The 18991-nt window shown below is 57.4% G+C and overlaps 2 protein-coding genes across 4 annotated transcripts; one reads left to right on the top strand and one right to left on the bottom strand.

The window, feature by feature from the left end:
- Positions 1 to 725: 725 nt before the first annotated feature.
- Positions 726 to 18227, bottom strand: ZNF865 (zinc finger protein 865). Of its 3 annotated transcripts, XM_033411981.2 has the most exons (5): positions 17918 to 18227; positions 7725 to 11584; positions 6969 to 7405; positions 1101 to 1691; positions 726 to 879 (listed from the first exon to the last, which is right to left on the bottom strand). In XM_033411981.2, the coding sequence occupies exons 1-2, from the start codon at positions 18210 to 18212 to the stop codon at positions 8421 to 8423; spliced, it is 3459 nt and encodes a 1152-aa protein (XP_033267872.1). In that variant the 5' UTR covers positions 18213 to 18227; the 3' UTR covers positions 726 to 879; positions 1101 to 1691; positions 6969 to 7405; positions 7725 to 8420. The 3 variants fall into 3 exon arrangements, with proteins under 3 accessions (XP_033267872.1, XP_033267873.1, XP_004283327.1); XM_033411982.2 differs by lacking the exons at positions 726 to 879; positions 1101 to 1691; positions 6969 to 7405 and having other exon boundaries at positions 7939 to 14350; positions 17918 to 18027; XM_004283279.4 differs by lacking the exons at positions 726 to 879; positions 1101 to 1691; positions 6969 to 7405; positions 17918 to 18227 and adding an exon at positions 13788 to 17907 and having other exon boundaries at positions 7939 to 11584.
- On the top strand, positions 2563 to 4891 carry ZNF784 (zinc finger protein 784). The gene is made up of 2 exons (XM_049703908.1): positions 2563 to 2719; positions 3958 to 4891. The coding sequence occupies exons 1-2, from the start codon at positions 2642 to 2644 to the stop codon at positions 4846 to 4848; spliced, it is 969 nt and encodes a 322-aa protein (XP_049559865.1). The 5' UTR covers positions 2563 to 2641; the 3' UTR covers positions 4849 to 4891.
- Positions 18228 to 18991: the final 764 nt, after the last annotated feature.

Here is an 18991-nt window from a genome sequence, read left to right as displayed (position 1 = left end):
CCCAGCGGCCTGTGAGGAGCCCCTCCGGGGTCAGGGCTTCTGCCTGCAGCCTCTCCCTGCAGCCACTGGGCAGCTTGTTAACCGCCCTGGAGCCCTCTCCGAGCCCTGGGCCAAAGGGAAACAATAAAGCTTTCTGCAGCAAAAAAAAAAAAAAAAAAAAAGATAACCAACAAGGACCTACTGTATAGCACAGGGTACTATATTCAATATCTTGTAATAAATTATAACGGAAAAAAATGTTTAAAGGAATATTTCTATCCAAAAAAGAATATATATGTATATATGCATATATATGTATATCAGAATCACTTTGCTGTACACCTGAAAGTAACACAATATTGTAAATCAACTATACTTCAATAAAAAGGAAAAAAATTGGAACCAACCCAATGTCCTTCTACAGGAGAATGAAAAAATGCACTATGGCATCATCACCAGTGGGCTATCACACCAGCATTGACAACGAGCAACTAGACTACAGGTATCCATGTTTACAAATATAAAAAACAATGTCGAGGGGGCAAACAGTTAGAGAAGCTTACACTGAAATGATATCATTTATCCTAAATGTGTTAACATACGCAGAACAATATCATGTTGTATCAGATACGTAGCAAAATAGGAAGGCATGCGTGGGAATGATAAACAGAAAATGCAAAATCTAATAACCTCAGGGGAGGGAGGGAGGAAAATGGATGGGGGGATACACAGAGGGCTTAGACTGCTTCTGTAAAGTTGTATAGTCTTCTAAGTTTATTAGTGAGGATAGGGAGCCGTTTACATGATTCCAAATAATTTTGGTATACAGAAATGGTTCAAAATAAAATTAAGAAAAGACTCCCTAGGACTTCCCTGGTGGCACAGTGGTTAAGAATCCACCTGCCTGGGCTTCCCTGGTGGTGCAGTGGTTGGGAGTCCGCCTGCCGATGCAGGGGACGCGGGTTCGCGCCCCGGTCCGGGAGGATCCCATATGCCGCGGAGCGGCTGGGCCCGTGAGCCATGGCCGCTGAGCCTGCGCGTCCGGAGCCTGTGCTCCGCAACGGGAGAGGCCCGCATACCGCAAAAAAAAAAAAAAAAAAAAAAAAAAAAAAAGAATCCACCTGCCAATGCAGGGGACACACGTTCAATCCGGGAAGATCCCACATGCCGCTGAGCAACTAAGCCCATGCGCTACAAATACTGAACTCGCGTGCCACAACTACTGAGCCCACGCGCCTAGAGCCTGCGCTCCACAACAAGAGAAGCCACCACAATGAGAAACCCGCGCACTGCAACAAAGAGTAACCCCTGCTCGCCACAACTAGAGAAAGCCCACCTGCAGCAACAAAGACCCAATGCAGCCAAAATAAAAAAGAAGAAGAAAAAAGACTCCCTAGGTTTATCAGTCAAGATACAATAGGTTCTGCTGCAGTAACAAACAACCCCAAAGCTCAGTGGCTTTAATCAAACAAATGATAATTTTAAATGCTATATATCCAAGGAAGATGAGCATCAGTTTCTGGTCACTGTAGATACATACTCTGGAATTCAGGCTGATGGAAACTTCACTTCACCCAACAGATCCCCACACACAGAACAGCCTGGATGGAAAGTGGTGAACAGCTTGCAGGCTCTTATCTTGTGCTGAAGTTGACACACATTGGTTTCACTTATAGTTCATTGGGCAAAGGGAATCACATGGCCACGTCTAACTGCAAAGGAAAATGCAATCTTAATCATGTTCCCATAAGGAGGAGAAACAGAGAATTTAGGAATGACCTTCATGTTTAGCATCTCCTACCCTGCCCTGCCAAGAAAACAACTTAAGGTTGTTCCAAAGATCTTGCATATCTCTTTCTTATTAGGTTTTACAACCCTCTACACTTTTGTACATGAGAAAATGCAGGCACAGTCGAGAGAAGTATGTTGACCTCTCCAAGGTCACGCAGCCAGGCCATGAAATTAACAGTTGGAGGGCTAAGGCCTCAGCCCTGTCCTTGGTGCTGCCGAAAACCGCCAGTCTTTGGGCTCTTTCCTCCAAAAGAGCATTTCCCGGGACTTCCCTGGCGGTCCGGTAGTTAAGACTCCGCACTTCCACTGCAGGGGGCACCAGTTCATCCCTGGTCGGCAACTAAGATGCCGCATGCCGTTGCGCGTGGCTGAAAAAAAGGCGTTTCCCAAACGTTACACCACACCACCTAAGGTCTTTTGCAAATAAATCCCAGTATCACCAGTGTTGCTGTTTGCTGAGTGTCTTTCTGCAAACGGACTTTAAACACCTTACATTCATAAACTTTGCCTCACTGGGTTATCACAAGCCATGCAGAGGAGGTGACCACAAAAACGTGTAACATGAAAGGAGAACAAAGGTTATTCAATTCTGGTCAGTGTCAACTGACTGCCAGAGCTTACTCATATAGGTTAAAAAGAGAAATTCGAATTAGTTCGCAGCCACCCAGTAACCCACGCAGGCTGTCTCCTGCGGGAAGTGACAGGCAATTAGGAAGAAATTCATCACTTTCTCCCCGGGGAGGGGGAGACCCGGCTCCTGGGAAGCCCCGGCCCGTCCTCCAGTGCGCCTGCGCCAAGGCGCTGACGCCAACCCAGGCCACGCCCCCTCCCGGAGCGACCGCGGGCCTCGGGGGCGGGGCCTGGGCACAAGATGGCCGCTGCGCGCCCGGAGCCCCGGAGTCCGAGCTCAGCGGCCCCGGAGCCGAGATCCCCGGAGCCTCCGGACCTGGTGCGGGCGAGGAAGGGGCCTGGGCGGGGAGCTCGAGGCGGGAGGAGGGCGCAGGGGTGGGCGGGGCCAGGGCGGGACTTAGGGCTGGGCGGGGAAGGTATTTAGTGCTCCGGCCCTGGGGGCGGTGCTTTCTCGGGGTGGGCGAGGGGTGGGGCTTAGCACGGAGCCTATGAGGGTGGAGGGGCGGGGCCTGAGTGGGGGTGGAGCCTGAGGAGGGGGTTGGGCGGAACATCTGAGCTGGTGATAGGTCCAGAGAGAGGAGTCCCGGGGATGAAGTTTGTCTAATTAGGGGGCGGAGCCTTCAGAGGGCGGGGCCTCAGAAATTCTAAGGTGGAAAGTTGGGAAGGTGACCCTGAAAGACAAAGGTGTGGGGTTATGGTTGGGGCATGCACGTTGGGGTGGGGGGATGATTCTGCAAGGGTCTGAGTGATGCGTCCTGATGCCCAGGGGAGGATTTGGGGGGAGAAATGACTGCTCCAGGTGACCTTGGAACCCCACTCAGGATGGGAGAGTATCTGAGGACAACCATTCATTCAACAGACATTTACTCAGCTCCTACTTGGGCTAGACAGATGGAGAGGTGAATGAGACACATAAGCTGTATTCTTTTGCAGCTTGCAGTTGGGTAGGGAAGAGAGACAATAGACGAGACTTATTGTGTTACGTTCTATAAAAAAGAGTGAGCTGATAGAGTTGGGGGGTAGGGAAGCTAAATTTAGAAGAGAGAAGTCAGCTGTGTGCCGGCTTATATTTACACTAGGGTCAGAGAGATAAGCGGGAGCCAGATCATGATGGGTAGTAGATGGCGTTTTTGGATTTTAAGAGCAGTTGGAATCATGGGAGGGTTTTGAGTGGGAAAATGACTGCTGTCTGATTTCCGTTTTCAAAAGGTCATTCGGGCTGCTTTGGGGAGGTGGGTTATAAGGGAGCAGGCGTAGGAACAGAGTCATTCAGAGGGTCAGGGGACTTGGCAAGAAATGATTGGCTTAATTGTAAGTGGGGTGGAGGAGAGAAATGGCTGGATCTGTGATATATTTTGGACAGGAGGGGAAGTCTTGGTGGTCATACGGCAGAATCTCAGAGGAAGGAGAGCCGAATCTAGAAATTAAGGGGCTCAGTATGTTACAGAGTGTGTTTTAGTGTGTTTAATACGTGTGTTTAATAAGGCGTAGTGGGGAGGCCTTGAGGCAGAGTCCACAGGCTCCTTGTTTCTCCCCCCCCCCCCCCGTTTCACCCAGGTCCTGGTGCCTGATGATAGCCGCCCGGCCACCCCCCCGAGTGACCTCATCGAGATCCAGGTGGTGAAGGTGACGGACACCACGCTGGTACCTGAGCCCCCGGAGCCAGGTTCTCTCCACTGTGCCTTGTGCCCAGCTGTCTTCCGGCTGGTCTCCGAGCTGCTGTTCCACGAACACGGCCACCTGGCGGGGGCTGAGGGTGGTGGGCAGGGTGGGGACCCAAGCCGGTGTCATGTGTGTGGCCACAGCTGTCCAGGCCCCGCCAGCCTCCGTGCCCACTACAGCCTGCACACGGGAGAGCGGCCCTACCGCTGCCCGCTCTGCCCCCGGGCCTTCAAGGCCCTGGCACCTCTGCTGCGGCACCAGCACCGACACGGGGTGGAGCCGGGGACCTCTCAAAGGCCTCCGGAGGCGGCGGCGGCTCAAGAACAGCGGCCCGGGGTGCCCCAGGAGAGGTCGGAGGTGGTGATGGCTGCGGCGGCCGCAGGCGCGGCGGTGGGGAAGCCTTTCGCCTGCAGGTTCTGCGCCAAGCCATTCCGCCGCTCCTCAGACATGCGAGACCACGAGCGGGTGCACACGGGCGAGCGGCCCTACCACTGCGGCGTGTGCGGCAAGGGCTTCACCCAGTCCTCGGTGCTCAGCGGCCACGCCCGCATCCACACTGGCGAGCGCCCCTTCCGCTGCACCCTCTGCGATCGCACTTTCAACAACTCCTCCAACTTCCGAAAGCATCAGCGCACCCACTTCCACGGGCCGGGACCGGGGTTGGGAGACTCTGGAAGCCAGCTGGCATCGGGGGCCGACGGGTCAGGGAGTGGGTGTGGGGCAGGAAACACTCTGGAAGAGGGACGTGGGGAGACCGCCAAAGTGAAGGTGGAGATCGACCAGTAGTCTGGGAGAGCAGGAACGTGGGAGGTAGGCGGCAGGTTGCAGGGGAGGGGTGGGTGGGATACGGAGGCAGGGGAGGAAGGGGAGAGGTTGGGGGAGAGGTGACGTAAGAGCCCACGGAGATGGCAACGAGCGGCCAGGGTGGGTGAGCAGAGGGAGAAGCGGGCTCAGGACGCTCACAAGCCACCCAGCACCCGCATGAGATTCAGAGGAAGGCACAGAGGCAGCCCTGTGGATGCCCAGCAAATGCAAGGAACACGGGCTCGATTTCATTGCCCCGTTTGCCCCCCTGATGGGTTGTCCTCGCGCAAGACACAGCTTGCGGCAGCAGAGCTGAGCACTGCAGAGGGGGGACCAGGATGGAACATTTTGCCTACCTCACTGGATTGCACTGACCATGGGATGCCTACCCGTCCTCAGGCAGAAGATGCCCACCGGGTCCTCCATAAAGAGACTGGGACCCCATCACCTCAAAGCCAGAGGGTCCCCAAGTCATAGCCAGGAGCGCTCAGGTCGCAAGGATGGAAGCCTGACCGTAAGAATTTTGACTGCAGGAGCTACCAGCCCTGCTCCCATGTGGTCCCTCCCTAAGCCACCCAGACTCCTCTTCCAAGGCAACTGAAAACCCAGACCACGAACAGTCACCTAACATCCCCCTCCTAAAGCTTCAGGCTCAGAGCCCATGGTCCCCCAGGTCTACACAGTAGCCTCAAGTTTCTCTAACTACCTTCACTCCCAATTTGAAGCAAACCGCTTACAGCTTCGTCCCAAGCTATGCCAAGGAATGGTTGGTGGGTGGCAGTGTGGTGGCCTGGCTGGTGTCTGGCGGCTGGGGAACAGGAGTTGGGTCACTGGGGGGTTGGGCAGAGGAGGAGCTGCAGGTGGGAAGCCTCCAGTTCTGTTCCCATTAAAGGACTTTATGAAGGGTTTTCTCTATGTTGGTCTTGTGTTCCAGGGCTGGGGGTAGAAGGGCCACACTGTGGTCCTGGCCCCAGCAGTGAGTTGCAACTCTCTCCAAACCTCTGTTTCCTCATCTTCAGAATGGGGTGGACAGCGTCTGGCTATTCAAAGAAGCTATGTCGTTCAGCTATGGGATTGGGGGTCAGGGAAGTTTGGCAAAACGAAGGGACTCCCGTGTCAGGATACTAAAGGTGGGAGAGCCCTGGATTTGCACCCCTTCCCCTTCACCCAACACCCCCATAAGCTGTCCCACAGACAACTCATAAGGGGAACAGAATTCAGTTTTTACCAAGGAAACGCCCGTGTTTCCCATCACTGGCATCACCACCCAAGCTAGAAGCCTTGGCAGGTTCCTTGAGTCTTTTTCCTCCTTCATCCATTTATCTGACTCCCTATCAATTTCCCGCTGTTGAGCCAAATATCTTTGGAATCTGAACGCTTCATTTCATCATCACTACTCTTGTAGACCAAGCCGACAGTGGTCTCAGACGTCCACGCCCTGCTCGCTTCATTCTCCATACTGTGGCCACGCGGATCCATCCTTCCAAAACTCAGACCCCAACCTTGTCACCAACCCACAGATCCTTGTGGCCGTGAGAAGGGATTCCAAACGTGAGTGCCTACAGGAACTGTGGCGGCAATGTAACTAAGTGAGGAAGGTGGCCGGGTTTGAGGGGAAACATCAGGACCAGTGAGGTGAGATAGGACCACTGACACTTGGGCTCAGCGTTGGGATTTGACAGTGCTGGGGAAATGGCAGCAAACTGGAGGATATATGCCACGTCCAAAGAGAGCAACGGCTACTTGGCCCCGGGGAGGATGCAGACTGTGTTGCTAGATCTTCCAAATTTTTCAGAAGTTCCATTAGTTCGTATTATGTAAAATCTCTTGATTTTCAAATGTTGGCAGATAACTCAGCCTTTTTTTTTTTAATGTATGGGCTAAACCAAATGTGTCAGTGTCTTATATCCAGCAGCTGCTAGCTGCCAGCCCCGGGCCTACAAGATCACCCAAGCTCCGCTATTGGGAATTCATGGCCCTTCGGTATCCAGCCTCCTACCGCCAGCCTCTCAAGCCGTACCAATCTATTTGAAATTCTCTGGAAGAGCTGGGTTGAGTTAGACACACAAAACCCTCCACCTGGAATTCTTTGCCCACTTTACCTGGCAAGCTCCTGTGGCTCTGTCGTCCTTCGGGCATCCTCCTCCTCCTCCTGCAGGAAGCTTGGTTAGTCCCCTAGTCTGATAAAGTGACTCTTCCATGCTCTCAGCCCCCGGTGAAACTTCCATGTCCTTTATATTATGGTGGTCCACATCCATGTGACTTCTGAGCCCTGGTACGAGGTCTGTCGCCTGCTGGATCTCCAGCCTTAGAGCATGGTGGCCACACTGCCGCCCTCTCGTGGGTCAAACCGGACTCACCCAGGCAGTGCCCGCTGAGCCGGCTTTGTCTTCAGGTTTCAGTATTGAGGGTCCCCGGACTGTAGTCCCAGCGTTACCACGAACTTCTTAGGGATCTTTGGGGCCTCTTTCTTCTCTACGAGCTCAGCATCCTCTTCCGACAAGGATAACTAAATGAACCTTGCAGGTCATATATTTCACTGTTCCAAGAACCAAAATGAGGGCTGTGAAAGGGCTTTTGAAGTTCCCCTAAGTCACCCTGGAGGGAGAGGTTACTACGAGCGAGCTGTATAATAAACACGCATCTGCACAAGGCTGGAACACAGTAATGGTTTACCGGTTCTTTTCCATCTCACTCGAGGGCAAGGAACACGTCCAATTCATGTTTCCCCAGAGTCCATCGAAGGACCCGGCAGACAGGGGCCTTGGGGCAATGTTGGCTGAGTGAACAAATGCCAAAAGCTTCTTGAAGGGGAAGGAGTATAGGCACATCGTCAGTTCCCGAAAGCAGCGACTTACCTGTTTTGTTCATCTCCCATTTGCCCGACTGGAGGCCTAGAGCCTGGATATGGTGAACCCTTGGTAACTACCAGCTGAAGGAGGAAAAGCAGAGAGAGCGAGGGTGAGGCAGGAGGTGTCAGGAAATCAAAATCCCAGGGAACAAAACTTCTCAACCTTTGGTTTGTCAGTGCTTAATCCCCTCCCCCTGGGAGGGAAGAAAGGACTCCAGCGGCCCTGTTGATAAGATTTATTATTCTCCGCTCTGTACAAGCCGCGTCTGCCACCCGCCCCCCACCCCCACAAACCAAGAGCGCCCAGTCCCCCCTGTGCCCTCCCAAACTGCTTGTACTCCACTGTCCGGCCAGATTCCAAAGGAAGGGGGAGGGGCTGTTCAGGCCCATCTCCACCAAGCTGATTGGGGGACTGAACAGCTGCTGGGGCAGGGGACTGATGAGGGTTACAAAACGGGGTTGGACGGAGGATCAAGTTCAGCGTCTGATAGGAGGAGAAGGGGGCCAGAGAGGTCCAGATGGGAGTGGTTCAGTCTTGAGTTTGCATGACATGGGCCTTGAAGGAGGCTAGTCTGTCTGAAGTTCCGAAGGATGGATGGGACAAAGAGAGGAGGGAAAGGAGTCCGATCAGCCTCCCGAAGGGGCGAGTCCGGAAAAGGACACCTGATTGGAGTGGCAGATGGGAAGCACCCCCCCGCCCTGGTCAGGCATCCTTCCCGGGCAAGGTGCCCGTCCCTGCTCCAGGCCCCCCGAGGCCCTCGGCCTTGTGGGCCAGGCGGTGTTTCTTGAGGCCATAGGTGTTGGCGAAACCCTCACCGCAGGAGGAGCAGCGGAAGGGCCGGCCGCCCTGGTGAGCCGCCAGGTGCTTACGGAAGTAGCCAGGATCCTTGAAGGCCTTGAGGCAGGCGGGACAGCGGAGCTCGGGCCGCGGCGGCTCGTGTGCGCGCTGGTGGCGCAGCACGGAGCTCAGGTAGAAGAAGCCCTTGCCGCAGTGCTCGCAGCGGTAGGCGCGCTCGCCCAGGTGCAGCCGCTGGTGCTCCAGCAGGTTGGAGCGGTAGCGGAAGGTCTTGCCGCAGGCGCCGCAGCGCTGGGGCCGGGCCACCGCGTGCAGCCGCCGATGCTCCGCCAGGCTGGACGACTGCGCGAAGCGCTTGGCGCACACGCCGCACTTGAAGGCCCGCTCGCCCGTATGCACCACGCGGTGCTGCCGCAGGTACCAGGAGCGCAGGAAGCCTCGGCCACACACGCCGCACCGGTAGGGCCGTTGCTCCGTGTGGCAGCGCTGGTGGCGCATCAGCAGGGCCGCCTCCCAGAAGCGCTTGCCGCACACCGGGCAGCGGAAGCCCCGCTTCTGCCGGTGGCTGCGGCGATGCAGGAGCAGGTCGTAGGCACCCGCGAAGCTCTGGCCGCAGAGGCCGCAGCCCAGGGTCCGCCGCACCAGGTGCACGTACTTGTGAGTCACGAGGCCCAGGAAGTGCTTGAAGCTCTGGCCGCACGTGGCACAACTGAAGCGCTCGGGGCCCGCACCAGCAGCCCCGCCGCCCCCGGCCACCGCCGCCCCACTCGCATCGTCACCCCCAGACACCCCTGCCAGCGCCGCCACGGCCGCCCCCACCTCCCCGGCCAGCCCGTTGTCCAGCACGTTGGCCGCATCGGTGCTGCTGGAGCCATCCGAGGGCTGGGGGCCGCCGGGCGCGGGCGGGAGCAGGCGCTCGGGAGCAGCCTGGTGGACCAGCTTGTGCCACATAAGGTTTTCAATGAAGCCGAACGTCTTGCCGCAGGCGTCGCAGCCGTACGGCTTCTCCGCCATGTGCGCCTCCTTGTGGCTCATGACGTGGAAGAGGTCCGGGAAGTGCTCGCCGCAGTCCGAGCAGGCATAGCTCAGTCCATCGGCGGCGCCCCCGGACGTGGCCGAAGCGCCCGGGCCACAGGACCCCGTCGCGCCCTGGCTGGCGGGGAGGCCAGCGGCCCCGGCCAGGGCGCAGGGCAGCTGGAGCCGGTGCACCTGGCGGTGGCGGGTGAGGCTCTGCGGGTAGCCGAAGACCTTGCCGCACAGCTCGCACTTGTAGGGCCGCTCGCGGGTGTGCACCACGTGGTGCTTGCTCAAGTGGAAGGACTCGCGGAAGCGCTTCCCGCACACCGGGCACTGGTGTGGCTTCTCGCCCGTGTGGATGCGCTCGTGGCGCTTCAGCGTCTCGCGGCGCCCGAAGCCGCGCCCGCAGATGCCGCAGCAGAACGTCTTGCCGGGGACGCTGGCGCCCGAGGCTCCAGCCCCGCTGGTACCGGCCCCGCCGAGCAGCAGCGGGTGAGCGCCCAGGAGCGGGACGGGCACGGCGCCGTACACCACCGCCGCCGCGGCCGCCGCGGCCTTCTCGCTGTCTGTGGCCGGGGGGTCGGGGGGTAGGAGGTAGGGTCCCGAGGGGAAGGTGGGCGGGGGCTGCGGGACAGAGGCCGTCGCGTCCTTGGGCGCGTCGGGGGCCGCGGGCGGGGCGTGGGCAGCCTTGTGCCGCAGCAGGCTCTGGGGCGCCGAGTAGGACTTGCCGCACAGGTCGCAGGGGTACACGGGCCTCGGCCCCGCCGCGCCCGCGCCCGCGTGGGCCGCCTGGTGCTTGAGCAGGTAAGCAGCGTCGCGGAAGGCCTTCCCGCAGATGCCGCAGGGCAGGCGCAGCAGGTCGGCGGAGTGCGTCTTCACGTGCCGCTTGAGGCTCTCCCTGCGGTTGAAGCTCTTGCTGCACACGGAGCACGAGAAGGGCTTCTCGCCCGTGTGGATGATCTGGTGCTGGTGCAGGTGGCTGGGCTTCTTGAACACCTTCCAGCAGAGCGTGCAGGCGAACGGGCCGTCGCCGCCCCCTGTCGCCGCCGCCGCCGGAGGGGGTACCCCCAGACCCGCAGGGGCGGCGGGGGTCGCGTTGCCGTCGGCGGGGGCGGCGGGCGTGGCCGGGTGTCCGGAGGACGCCGAGGTGGGGGCGGCGGCGGGCGCGGGCAGGCCCAGCGGTGGGAGTGGGGCGCCTGGCTGCTGCGGGCCCCCCGCGGCCGGCGGCACGTCCTTGTGGCAGCGGCGGTGGCGGATGAGGCTGGAGACGTGGTTGTAGGTGCGGCCGCAGACGCCGCACTCGTATGGCCTCTCCCCCGAGTGCACCAGCATGTGCTGGACCAGGTGCGAGGACTGCTTGAAGGACTTCTGGCACACGCCGCAGGGGAAGCGCCGCTCCATCAGGTACTTCAGCCTCCGGAAGTAGCCCTTGTCGTCCTTGGCTGGATCGCAGGCCGCCCCCGCGGTGGGGCCCGGCGGCGTCTGCGAGGGCGCGGGGAGCGGCCCGGGCGTCCCCGTGGGGGCAGCTAGCCCCGGCGTCGCCCCCGGCCCGGTTGCCGGCCCTCCGCGCTTCAGGTTCCCGAACAGGTGCTGGTGTCCCGAGAGGTCGACGATGCCCCACTGCGGGGCCGGGAAGGCGGCATCGAAGAGCGGAGGAGGGGGCGCCCCGAAGGCGGGCGGCAGGGGCGGGTCGGGCTTCTTGGCTTGGGAGGACGACGACGAAGAGGACGACGAGGACGACGAGGATGAGGAGGGCACCTCGGCCTTGGGTTTGAAGGTGGACTGGGGCGGGTAGTCGTACTGCGGGGGTGGCGGCTGGGGCGGCGGCTGCGGCGGGGGCCCGGGGGCGCAGGGCAGCGCCGCCACTGCCTTGGCGTGCTCCCCGTACAGTTCCATGGGCTCAAAGCGCTGGTGGTTGAGGAACTCCAGGAAGTCGAAGGGGTAGCTCTGGAAGTGAACCCCGTCCTCGCCCCCTAGGCCGCTGCTCCCGCCGCCCCCGGCGCCGCTGCCCGCTGCGTTGGCCTCCATCCTGGGCGGGTGGGAGATGGGGGACCCTGCAGAGAGGAGGACGGGGCTGAGGAGGCAGGGCCTCGCGCGGGGTCCCCCAGCTGCGGGCACTGGAAGACGCACACCCACCGGCTCGAGATCCGCTCCCTCCTCGTCCGGCCTTGCTCACCCGTCCCTCTGTCCTTCCACCCCACAGGCCAGCCTTCCTCTTGGCTCCGCTGGCCCCACTGACCTCTCCCCCATGGCCTGTCCCTTTTCTGAGTCCTCTTCGCTCCTCGTCTCCCTGCTGTTTCTCGGATGCCTTCTCTCTCTCCCCTTTTTTCTAGGCTTCTCACACATCTCTATCCACCCTGCAGACCCTGCAGGCCCCCACTGCCTCTCCTCAGATTCTAGTTCTTCCAGCATCCCTGGCTTCTGCTCTCTCTCCCTTGTGCACTCTCTCAGGCCTCCACTCTGGGTCTGCCCAGGCCCTCTGCTCTGTAGCCCCCTCACCCCCAACACACACACACTAACCCCAGCCCCCTGCTCTCAATCCCCTCAGGTTTTGCCTTTGTCAAATGATAAGTTTCCATCAGAGCGGTTAAGAGGGTGGCCTCTGGAGCCAGAATGCCAGATCTGAACCTAAGCCCTGCCATTCTCCAGCTGTGTGACCAAGGACAAGCTCCTCTCTGTGCCTGGATTTCCTCACCTACACATCCCTACCTCACAGGGCTGCTGTGAGGACCCAGCAAGCTATGTGTGTCGGTGGGTGCTTCCCAGCACACTGGACGGGACTCTAGTTATCACTCCCACTGCTAGGAGCACAAAGAGAAAGTCAGGACACACGAGGACAGCTGGAATGAAGCCAGTGTGGGGAGGGGGCATTCTTTTACTATTCTTACTAGGTAGGAAAGAGACTTTGCTTGCCTGGGGAGAACAACTCACAGCAGCGCAGCTGGGCAGCCTGACACAGCAGGAAACACGTGGGCCCTGGCCCTGGGTTCAAGTCCCGTCTCCTTCCTGACCCATACCCTCTCCACTTCTACAAGGGGGCGGTGACCCCCAGAAGGCAGGGGGGCTTAAGGGGGCTGAAATAGGAGGTAAGGAAACAGCCATTGGCAGAGCTCATTCAGCCCCTGGAGCTATCTGTACCTTCAGTGACATCGCACACCTAGGAGGAGCCTGACGGCAGATGCTCCAGGAGTGTGGGTTCCTGTCCTTGCCCCTGGGGGGGCGGGGTTCCTGCCCTGTCCAGGGTGGCAGTTACTCTCTGGGCACCTCCTTTACAGGACTTCCCACTGCAGGCTGCAGCTGTCCATGCCTGCCTGCCCACCCCCCAACCTCGTCTCCTGCGACTGATCTGAGCCTCAGACCCGCCAGGGACTTCGGGCAACGCCTCCACTAAGCGGGTGGAAGGCCAGTGGGAGAAGGGCCCGCAAGGTCTGCCACGGTTCTTGGCCGCCATCCCCCTTCGCTGGCTCTGCGCCCAGCCCACCACAGGGGGGCAGTGGGGTCTACCAACGCCAGGGCCCATCAACCCCCATCCATCTGGCTGACTGTCTCCCCAGACAGGTGAAAGGTGAGTGTCTCTTCCACACCTGCCCAGAGGTCAGTATTTTTAGCCTCCAGCTCTGGGTGTCCCTGGATGAGACTCAACATCCTATGGCCTTCACACTTCCCTAGTTAAGCTGATCTCCGGAAGAAGCAGAGGAGTGCCTGGGTGCTTGTGGAAGCCTGTGGGCAGAACCTGAGTCTGGGAGACGGTACTGGGCTGGGCTGGGGGACAGAGAGAAAGTACATGGAGGAAGGGTGCAGGGAGTAGGGGAGCAGTTAGGGTGCTACGGTGGGGGCATGGGAGGAGGGGGTCCCAGGAAGGAAGCCCCACCCTGGCTCGCCTCCATCAGAGCACATGTTAACAGCTAGCTCTGCTGGGGCATTTCCCACAGGCCAGCACCCTTCCAAGCAGGTCACGCACACTAACTCACTGAATCCCCATCACAGTTCTATGAGACTGACACGGGGACTGTTGTTATCCCCATTTGACAAAACAGAGGCACAGAGAGGGCAAGTGACTTGGCGAAGGTCACAGAGCAAGTTTGTGGCTGGACCCCACCACTACCACCACCACCACCACACACACATACAGGATTGTTCCCTGAGGAGGACGAAGGGGAGGGTGGAACTATGGGGACAGGAGCCTCATTTGTGGGTGCTCTCTGCATTATGAGGGGCATTCATAGAAGGGGCCAAGTGGCTGGGGGAGGTATTTACCATCCTGAACAGATGGAGAAGTGATGTGGTGAGGCCGTTCCCTCTTGCCTGGAACATTCTTCCCCAGACCTCAAGGCTCCCTCCCGTGCCTCCTTCAGGTCTCTGCTCAGATGTTATCTCCAAGAGAGGGAATACCTCTAACCCCACCACTCACCAGCCCCTCATCCTGCTGCATTTTTTTCACCACAGTCATTGCCACCAACTTATTGCATATATTTCCTTTGCTGTGTATTTACTGTCTGGCCTCCTCACCTAAGACAGTGAAGACTTGGCCTGTCTTGTTCACCACTGGGCCCCTAGCACCTAGCACAGCACCTGGCACAGTGTGGGTACTTGATAAATATTTGCTGAAATGTGGGAATTAAACAGCGCCCTCCCAAATCACCAGGGGGTCTACAATGAAATCACAAGGAAAATTAGATGAACAAGAAATGGAAAAGCAAAATACCAAAACAGGCGATGCAGCTAAAGCTGTGCTCAGAGATAAATTTATAGCTGTAAGTGTCTACTGATACATATTTGTTGAATGAGTGACGGGATGAGACTATGCTGACCAGAACTACCTGAGGGAGGAAGGGGGACATTTAGTGGAGATGGAGCTAATATTGGCAGGGTGTTCCCAGGAGAATGAATTCTGGTGGAAGTGAGGTTACGAAGAGGGCCCCAAGGGCAGGTGGGCAGATGCTGAAGGACTGCTGCTGGGAGAGGCACAGTGGGTGTTACTGGGGGACACAACTGCTCAGGCTCACAACTATTTCCAATGGTAAATGAGAGACATTTCCTTTCTCAGGGGACCCAAGCCTCAAACTGCTATCTTTCTAAGGGGAGACGTGCCATAGATTTCATGCACAGAGTGGTGCAATGGGGGGAACCCCTCCCAAGGGGCCGGAGTCCCACAGCAACCGCAATCACAATCATGACAACTCGTGTTTATTGTTTGACCAGTTTCACATGTACCATCACCTTGATGCCTCATAATAGTGCTGTACCATTACTGGACCCATTTTATACGTAGGGAAACTGAGGAGAAGTGGGGGTCATTTCCCTAAGGTCATGTGGCCAGTGGAGGGGAAAGCAAGTATTAGATTCCAGGTCTCTCTGATGCCAGGACCTGTGGGCCATTCTGGTACAACAAAGCTGCCTTGTGATGAAACTCTATGTCTGTAATAACAATAGCAGTAACATATAGTAACATGTAACACTGAACCAAGTGCTTTTTACATGTCCAGTACCCTCCTAGATCCTTTACATGTGTCGACTCAATGAATCTTCCCAATAACCCTAGAAGATGGTTAGGATTATTAACCCCATTTTACAGAGGAAGAGACTGAAGGCCAGAGAGGTCAATTAATCTCCTAAAGTCATACCACTAACAAGTGGCAAGGCCAGGAGTTGAAGGCAAGCAGTGGGGTTCCAGAGTACGCGCTGTTACCCTTACAACATCCTATCTTTCCTTTTTTGGACGCACTGCGTGGCTTGTGGGATCTTAGCTCCAGCCAGGGATCGAACCCGGGCCCACAGCAGTGGAGTCCTAACCACTGGACCGCCAGGGAATTCCCATGCTGTCTTTGCGTATTTCTCTCTCCAAAATAAAGGAAAGCCCTCTCTCCACCTTATACTGGAAAGATACTTTGCCCCATCCACTTCCCTGGCACTCAGCCCCAGGACTAGCGACTGGCATTTACTGAATGCTAACAAGCACCGCACTAGGTGTCTTATGTGGCTTGTCTCAAGCAGACCTCACAACAGACTCATGAGGTAAGCATTACTACTGTTCACATTTAGTAGACAGGAGGACTAAGGCCAAACCATGTCACTGTCACTCCTCCACTCAAAACCCTCAGTGACACCATCTTAAAGCGCGTCAGAGATGACCTCCACAGCTCCAGCAGCTTCCTGGCTGCTCCACCAACGTGCCAGCTCTATTCCTGCCCCAGGGCCTTTGCACTGGCTGTTGCTTCTGCCTGGAAGGCTCTCGCTCCCTCACCTCCTCCACGTCTTTGCTCAGATGCTGTCTTCTCAGTGAGGTGCTCCAAGACCACTGTAACCTGTCACTCAAACCAACATTCCTGCTCACCCCAGCCTCCTTCCTTTCTCTCCTTTCCTGTCAGCATGATCTGACAAACCATATGGTCTGTTTGTCTGTCTTCTTGCTGTTGGGCTCCCACTCTAGGAGGCGGGGTCCAAGCAGTCAAGATTTTGTACCTGTTTTGTTCACTGCTCTATCCCCAGGACCTAGAACAGGGCCTGTCTCAAGTATTTGTTAAATAAGTGAATGAATGAAGCCTGGGAAATAGGGAATAGTTTGCTCAGAGATACGACGGCTGGTGGGATCCAGGGCTCATCCTTGTAACCATTTCACTCTCGGGGGAGGGGAGCAGTAAGGCAGCCCCTCGTGGGCCACAGCTGTCCAAGAGAGGAGTTTACACACAGGTGTAACTTTCTGGTGTGTGGCTTTCTGGGGGTGGGTGACAAGAGGATCACAGGAATCTCTTGAAAGAGGCCTTCCTGCCATGCCCTCTGACACCACAGCCCCTGTAACTCTATGCCCTTATCCTACTGTATTTTCTTCACACAAACATTTGTAGTTTGCTTTTTAATTTTGTGCCCCATGAACTGGCATATACACTCCACCAAGACAGGGGATTTTGTCTGTTTTGTTCTCTGCTGCATCCCCAGTGTGTATAGGTGTTCATTAAACAGTTGTTGAACAAAGGAAAGAATGAACAAATGTAGAACATTCTGGGCTCTGTAGAGGTGACAAAGGCCAGGTGACTGATCACAATGCCCTCACTTCTAAGGCCCTATGAGTTCAAACCTTCTCTCCCCTCATTCTTCCCTTCAATTCCTCTGCTCCAACCTCACTGGCCTCCCCTGCCACCCCTCTGATCATCACGATCACGGCCACCTCAGGGCCTTTGCACGTGCTCTTCCTCTGCCTGGATGCCTGGAACAGTTCACCCACATCTTTACATGGCGAAGTTGCCTCTGCCAATTCAGGTTTCACCTCTGAAGTAGCTCATAAGACTCAGAAAACCCAGAAAACAGCATTGGTCTTGTTTGTTTGCTTGCTTTTGATCTGTCTCCTCAACTAGACTGTAAAGACCCACAAAACAAAAACTGTGTGTCTCTCTCTTTCATGGATGTACGTCCTAGACCTAGAACAGTGAATATTCATTCTGTAAAGAGCGAATGAATGAATGTCTAGGGAAAAAAGAAGTCATGCCCTAGTGGAGCTGGGAGTCTTCCTCAGGGAGTCCAGGAGAAGGGAGTGAGAAGTGGAAGGTCAGGATGAGAGCTGCCAGGGGCAGGGGAAGACAGCATCACGTAGGGCACTGCTCTGTGGGAACACGGCAGACAGGAGCTGACCCGGAGGAGGGTGGGGTGAGAGTGTTTCATGGGAGCCTGGGGCTAAACTGGCAGCTATTTCTACCTAAAGGGGGAGAGGATGTGGGTGTGAGAGCACAACTCTACACGGAGCTGTTTATGGGGGGGGCGGGTGAGGGGTGTCGGTGATTGGAAGGATTATTCTCAAGGGGAATTACTGGGGGGGAACTGGAGAAGGAAAGAAGGCATTCTTGGCCACTGACCAGAATGCAAAGTATTTTTACACTAATGAAGGGGGCGTTTTGGGGGGGGGGGCGCTGGCTAGGAGCTTTGGGGGCTGTTGTGTGTAGACAGAAATAATGGGAGACAGATCTGCCGCAAAGCACTAATGCCACACTCTTTGGAGGCAACCTACAGGGGATACTAAAGGGAGGGTTCACGGGCAGCTGCCCTGCATGGGGACGGGCAATGCCGGTGGCATTTTGGGGGCTGTCCTGGAGGAAGCAATGACGGGGTGGGGGGGGTATGTAGAAGAGATCCTATGAGAAAGCCTCAGTGGGGGGCCCTGGCAGCAGTTGGGGGCATCGCCACGAATGAGGGCGCTCTGGCAGCTGTCCTACATGGGGGCATTAATGGGGAGATATCTGGAGTAGTCTTTTGGGGGAGCAGTCACTGGGGGGCCCCTGGCGCGGGCTCGGCGGGAGAAGCAGTGATGGGAACGTTCTGGGGACCAGGGCGGGCCAGGGCGGGGCCCCCCGCCCACGTTGCCCCCGGGACCCCGGGCCACGCGCCCCGTCACTCACCGGCGCCGGGGTCTCCGCCGGGAGGAAGCCGAGGAGGCGGAGGAGGCGCCGCCGCTCCGGGGAGACCCGAGGGCCCGACCGGAAGTGCCGCCCCCTCCCCCTCCCCGGCAGCCCCGCGCCGCCCGCCTGCCCGCCCGCCCGGAAGCGGAAATCGCGCCCGTCTCCGCGGCGCCGGCGTGGAGCAGCGGAAAGAGGAGGCGGTGGCGGCGACCGGGAAGGGGAAGTGCGCCTGCGCGTTGGCACGAGACAGCGGGCGGGGGAAGACCCGGCCGCTTCCTGTGGGCGAGCTGAGCATAGTGCGCCTGCGTCCTGTGCGCCCGCCTCTTCTTAGGACACCGCCCACATCCTCCGGACATCCGGTTAAGCCACGCCCCTCATGTAAATTTCACATTTAAGCCCCGCCCTGATCCCCGAATCACGCCTATTTCAGATGTTAATTATAATAATCCCCACCCGTCGTCTCAGAATCCTTCCTCCTCGACCCAGCCCCGTGAAGTGTACCCTGTTCTTCCCCGCCTCCAATCCCCTAATCTCTAGAACTCCAGCTCTCCCTCATAAGCCCCTCCTCTCAGAGCTCCTTAGGCAGAACCACGCCCCTGCGTCTAAGCCACGCCCCTTCCGTCCATACCATTTAAGTCCCACCTCTCTCATGACTTTCATGCTAAATTAATTCTGCCTCGAACTTCCAAAGCGTTCTCTGAAGTCAGTGGGTCTCAAAGTATGGTTTGGAGACCAGCAGCATTGGCATCACCAGGGAATTTGTTAGAAATGTAAATTCTCAGATCCCCCTGCCTCTGACTTCCTGAATCAGAGACCCTGGGGGTAGGGCCTAAGGACCTGGGTTTTAAAATACCCTTCAGGTGATTCTGATGCAGGCTGAAGTTTCGAACCACAGCTTTACCACACCTTACACGGTCCCTCTCGTACACTCTCTGTAAACCTCGCCCCTAACTCGGCCCCACCTCAAGCAGCTAAGCCCGATTCTATTCAGCTCTTCCTCCTAAGCGCCCCCTCCCTCAGGGGCTTTCCTTCGTTACTCCTCTTAGGTACCCCCTTTTCTCCCCTTGGCCTGCA

This window comes from Orcinus orca, chromosome 20 (assembly GCF_937001465.1).
Source record: "Orcinus orca chromosome 20, mOrcOrc1.1, whole genome shotgun sequence".
NCBI classification, from domain to species: domain Eukaryota; kingdom Metazoa; phylum Chordata; class Mammalia; order Artiodactyla; family Delphinidae; genus Orcinus; species Orcinus orca.
Note: the sequence above shows the minus strand (reverse complement) of the source record. Positions and strands in the feature narration are given on the sequence as shown.

Bases quoted from the DNA above. Each gene is read 5' to 3' on its own strand.
- ZNF865 (XM_033411981.2), bottom strand. From the start codon at position 18,212: ATGCTCAGCTCGCCCACAGGAAGCGGCCGGGTCTTCCCCCGCCCGCTG. The intron at 11,585-17,917 runs GTGAGTGACGGG...TCCTCTCTGCAG, and splicing joins CGGCGGAGACCCCGGCGCCG to GGTCCCCCATCTCCCACCCG.
- ZNF784 (XM_049703908.1), top strand. From the start codon at position 2,642: ATGGCCGCTGCGCGCCCGGAGCCCCGGAGTCCGAGCTCAGCGGCCCCG. The intron at 2,720-3,957 runs GTGCGGGCGAGG...CGTTTCACCCAG, and splicing joins CCCCGGAGCCTCCGGACCTG to GTCCTGGTGCCTGATGATAG.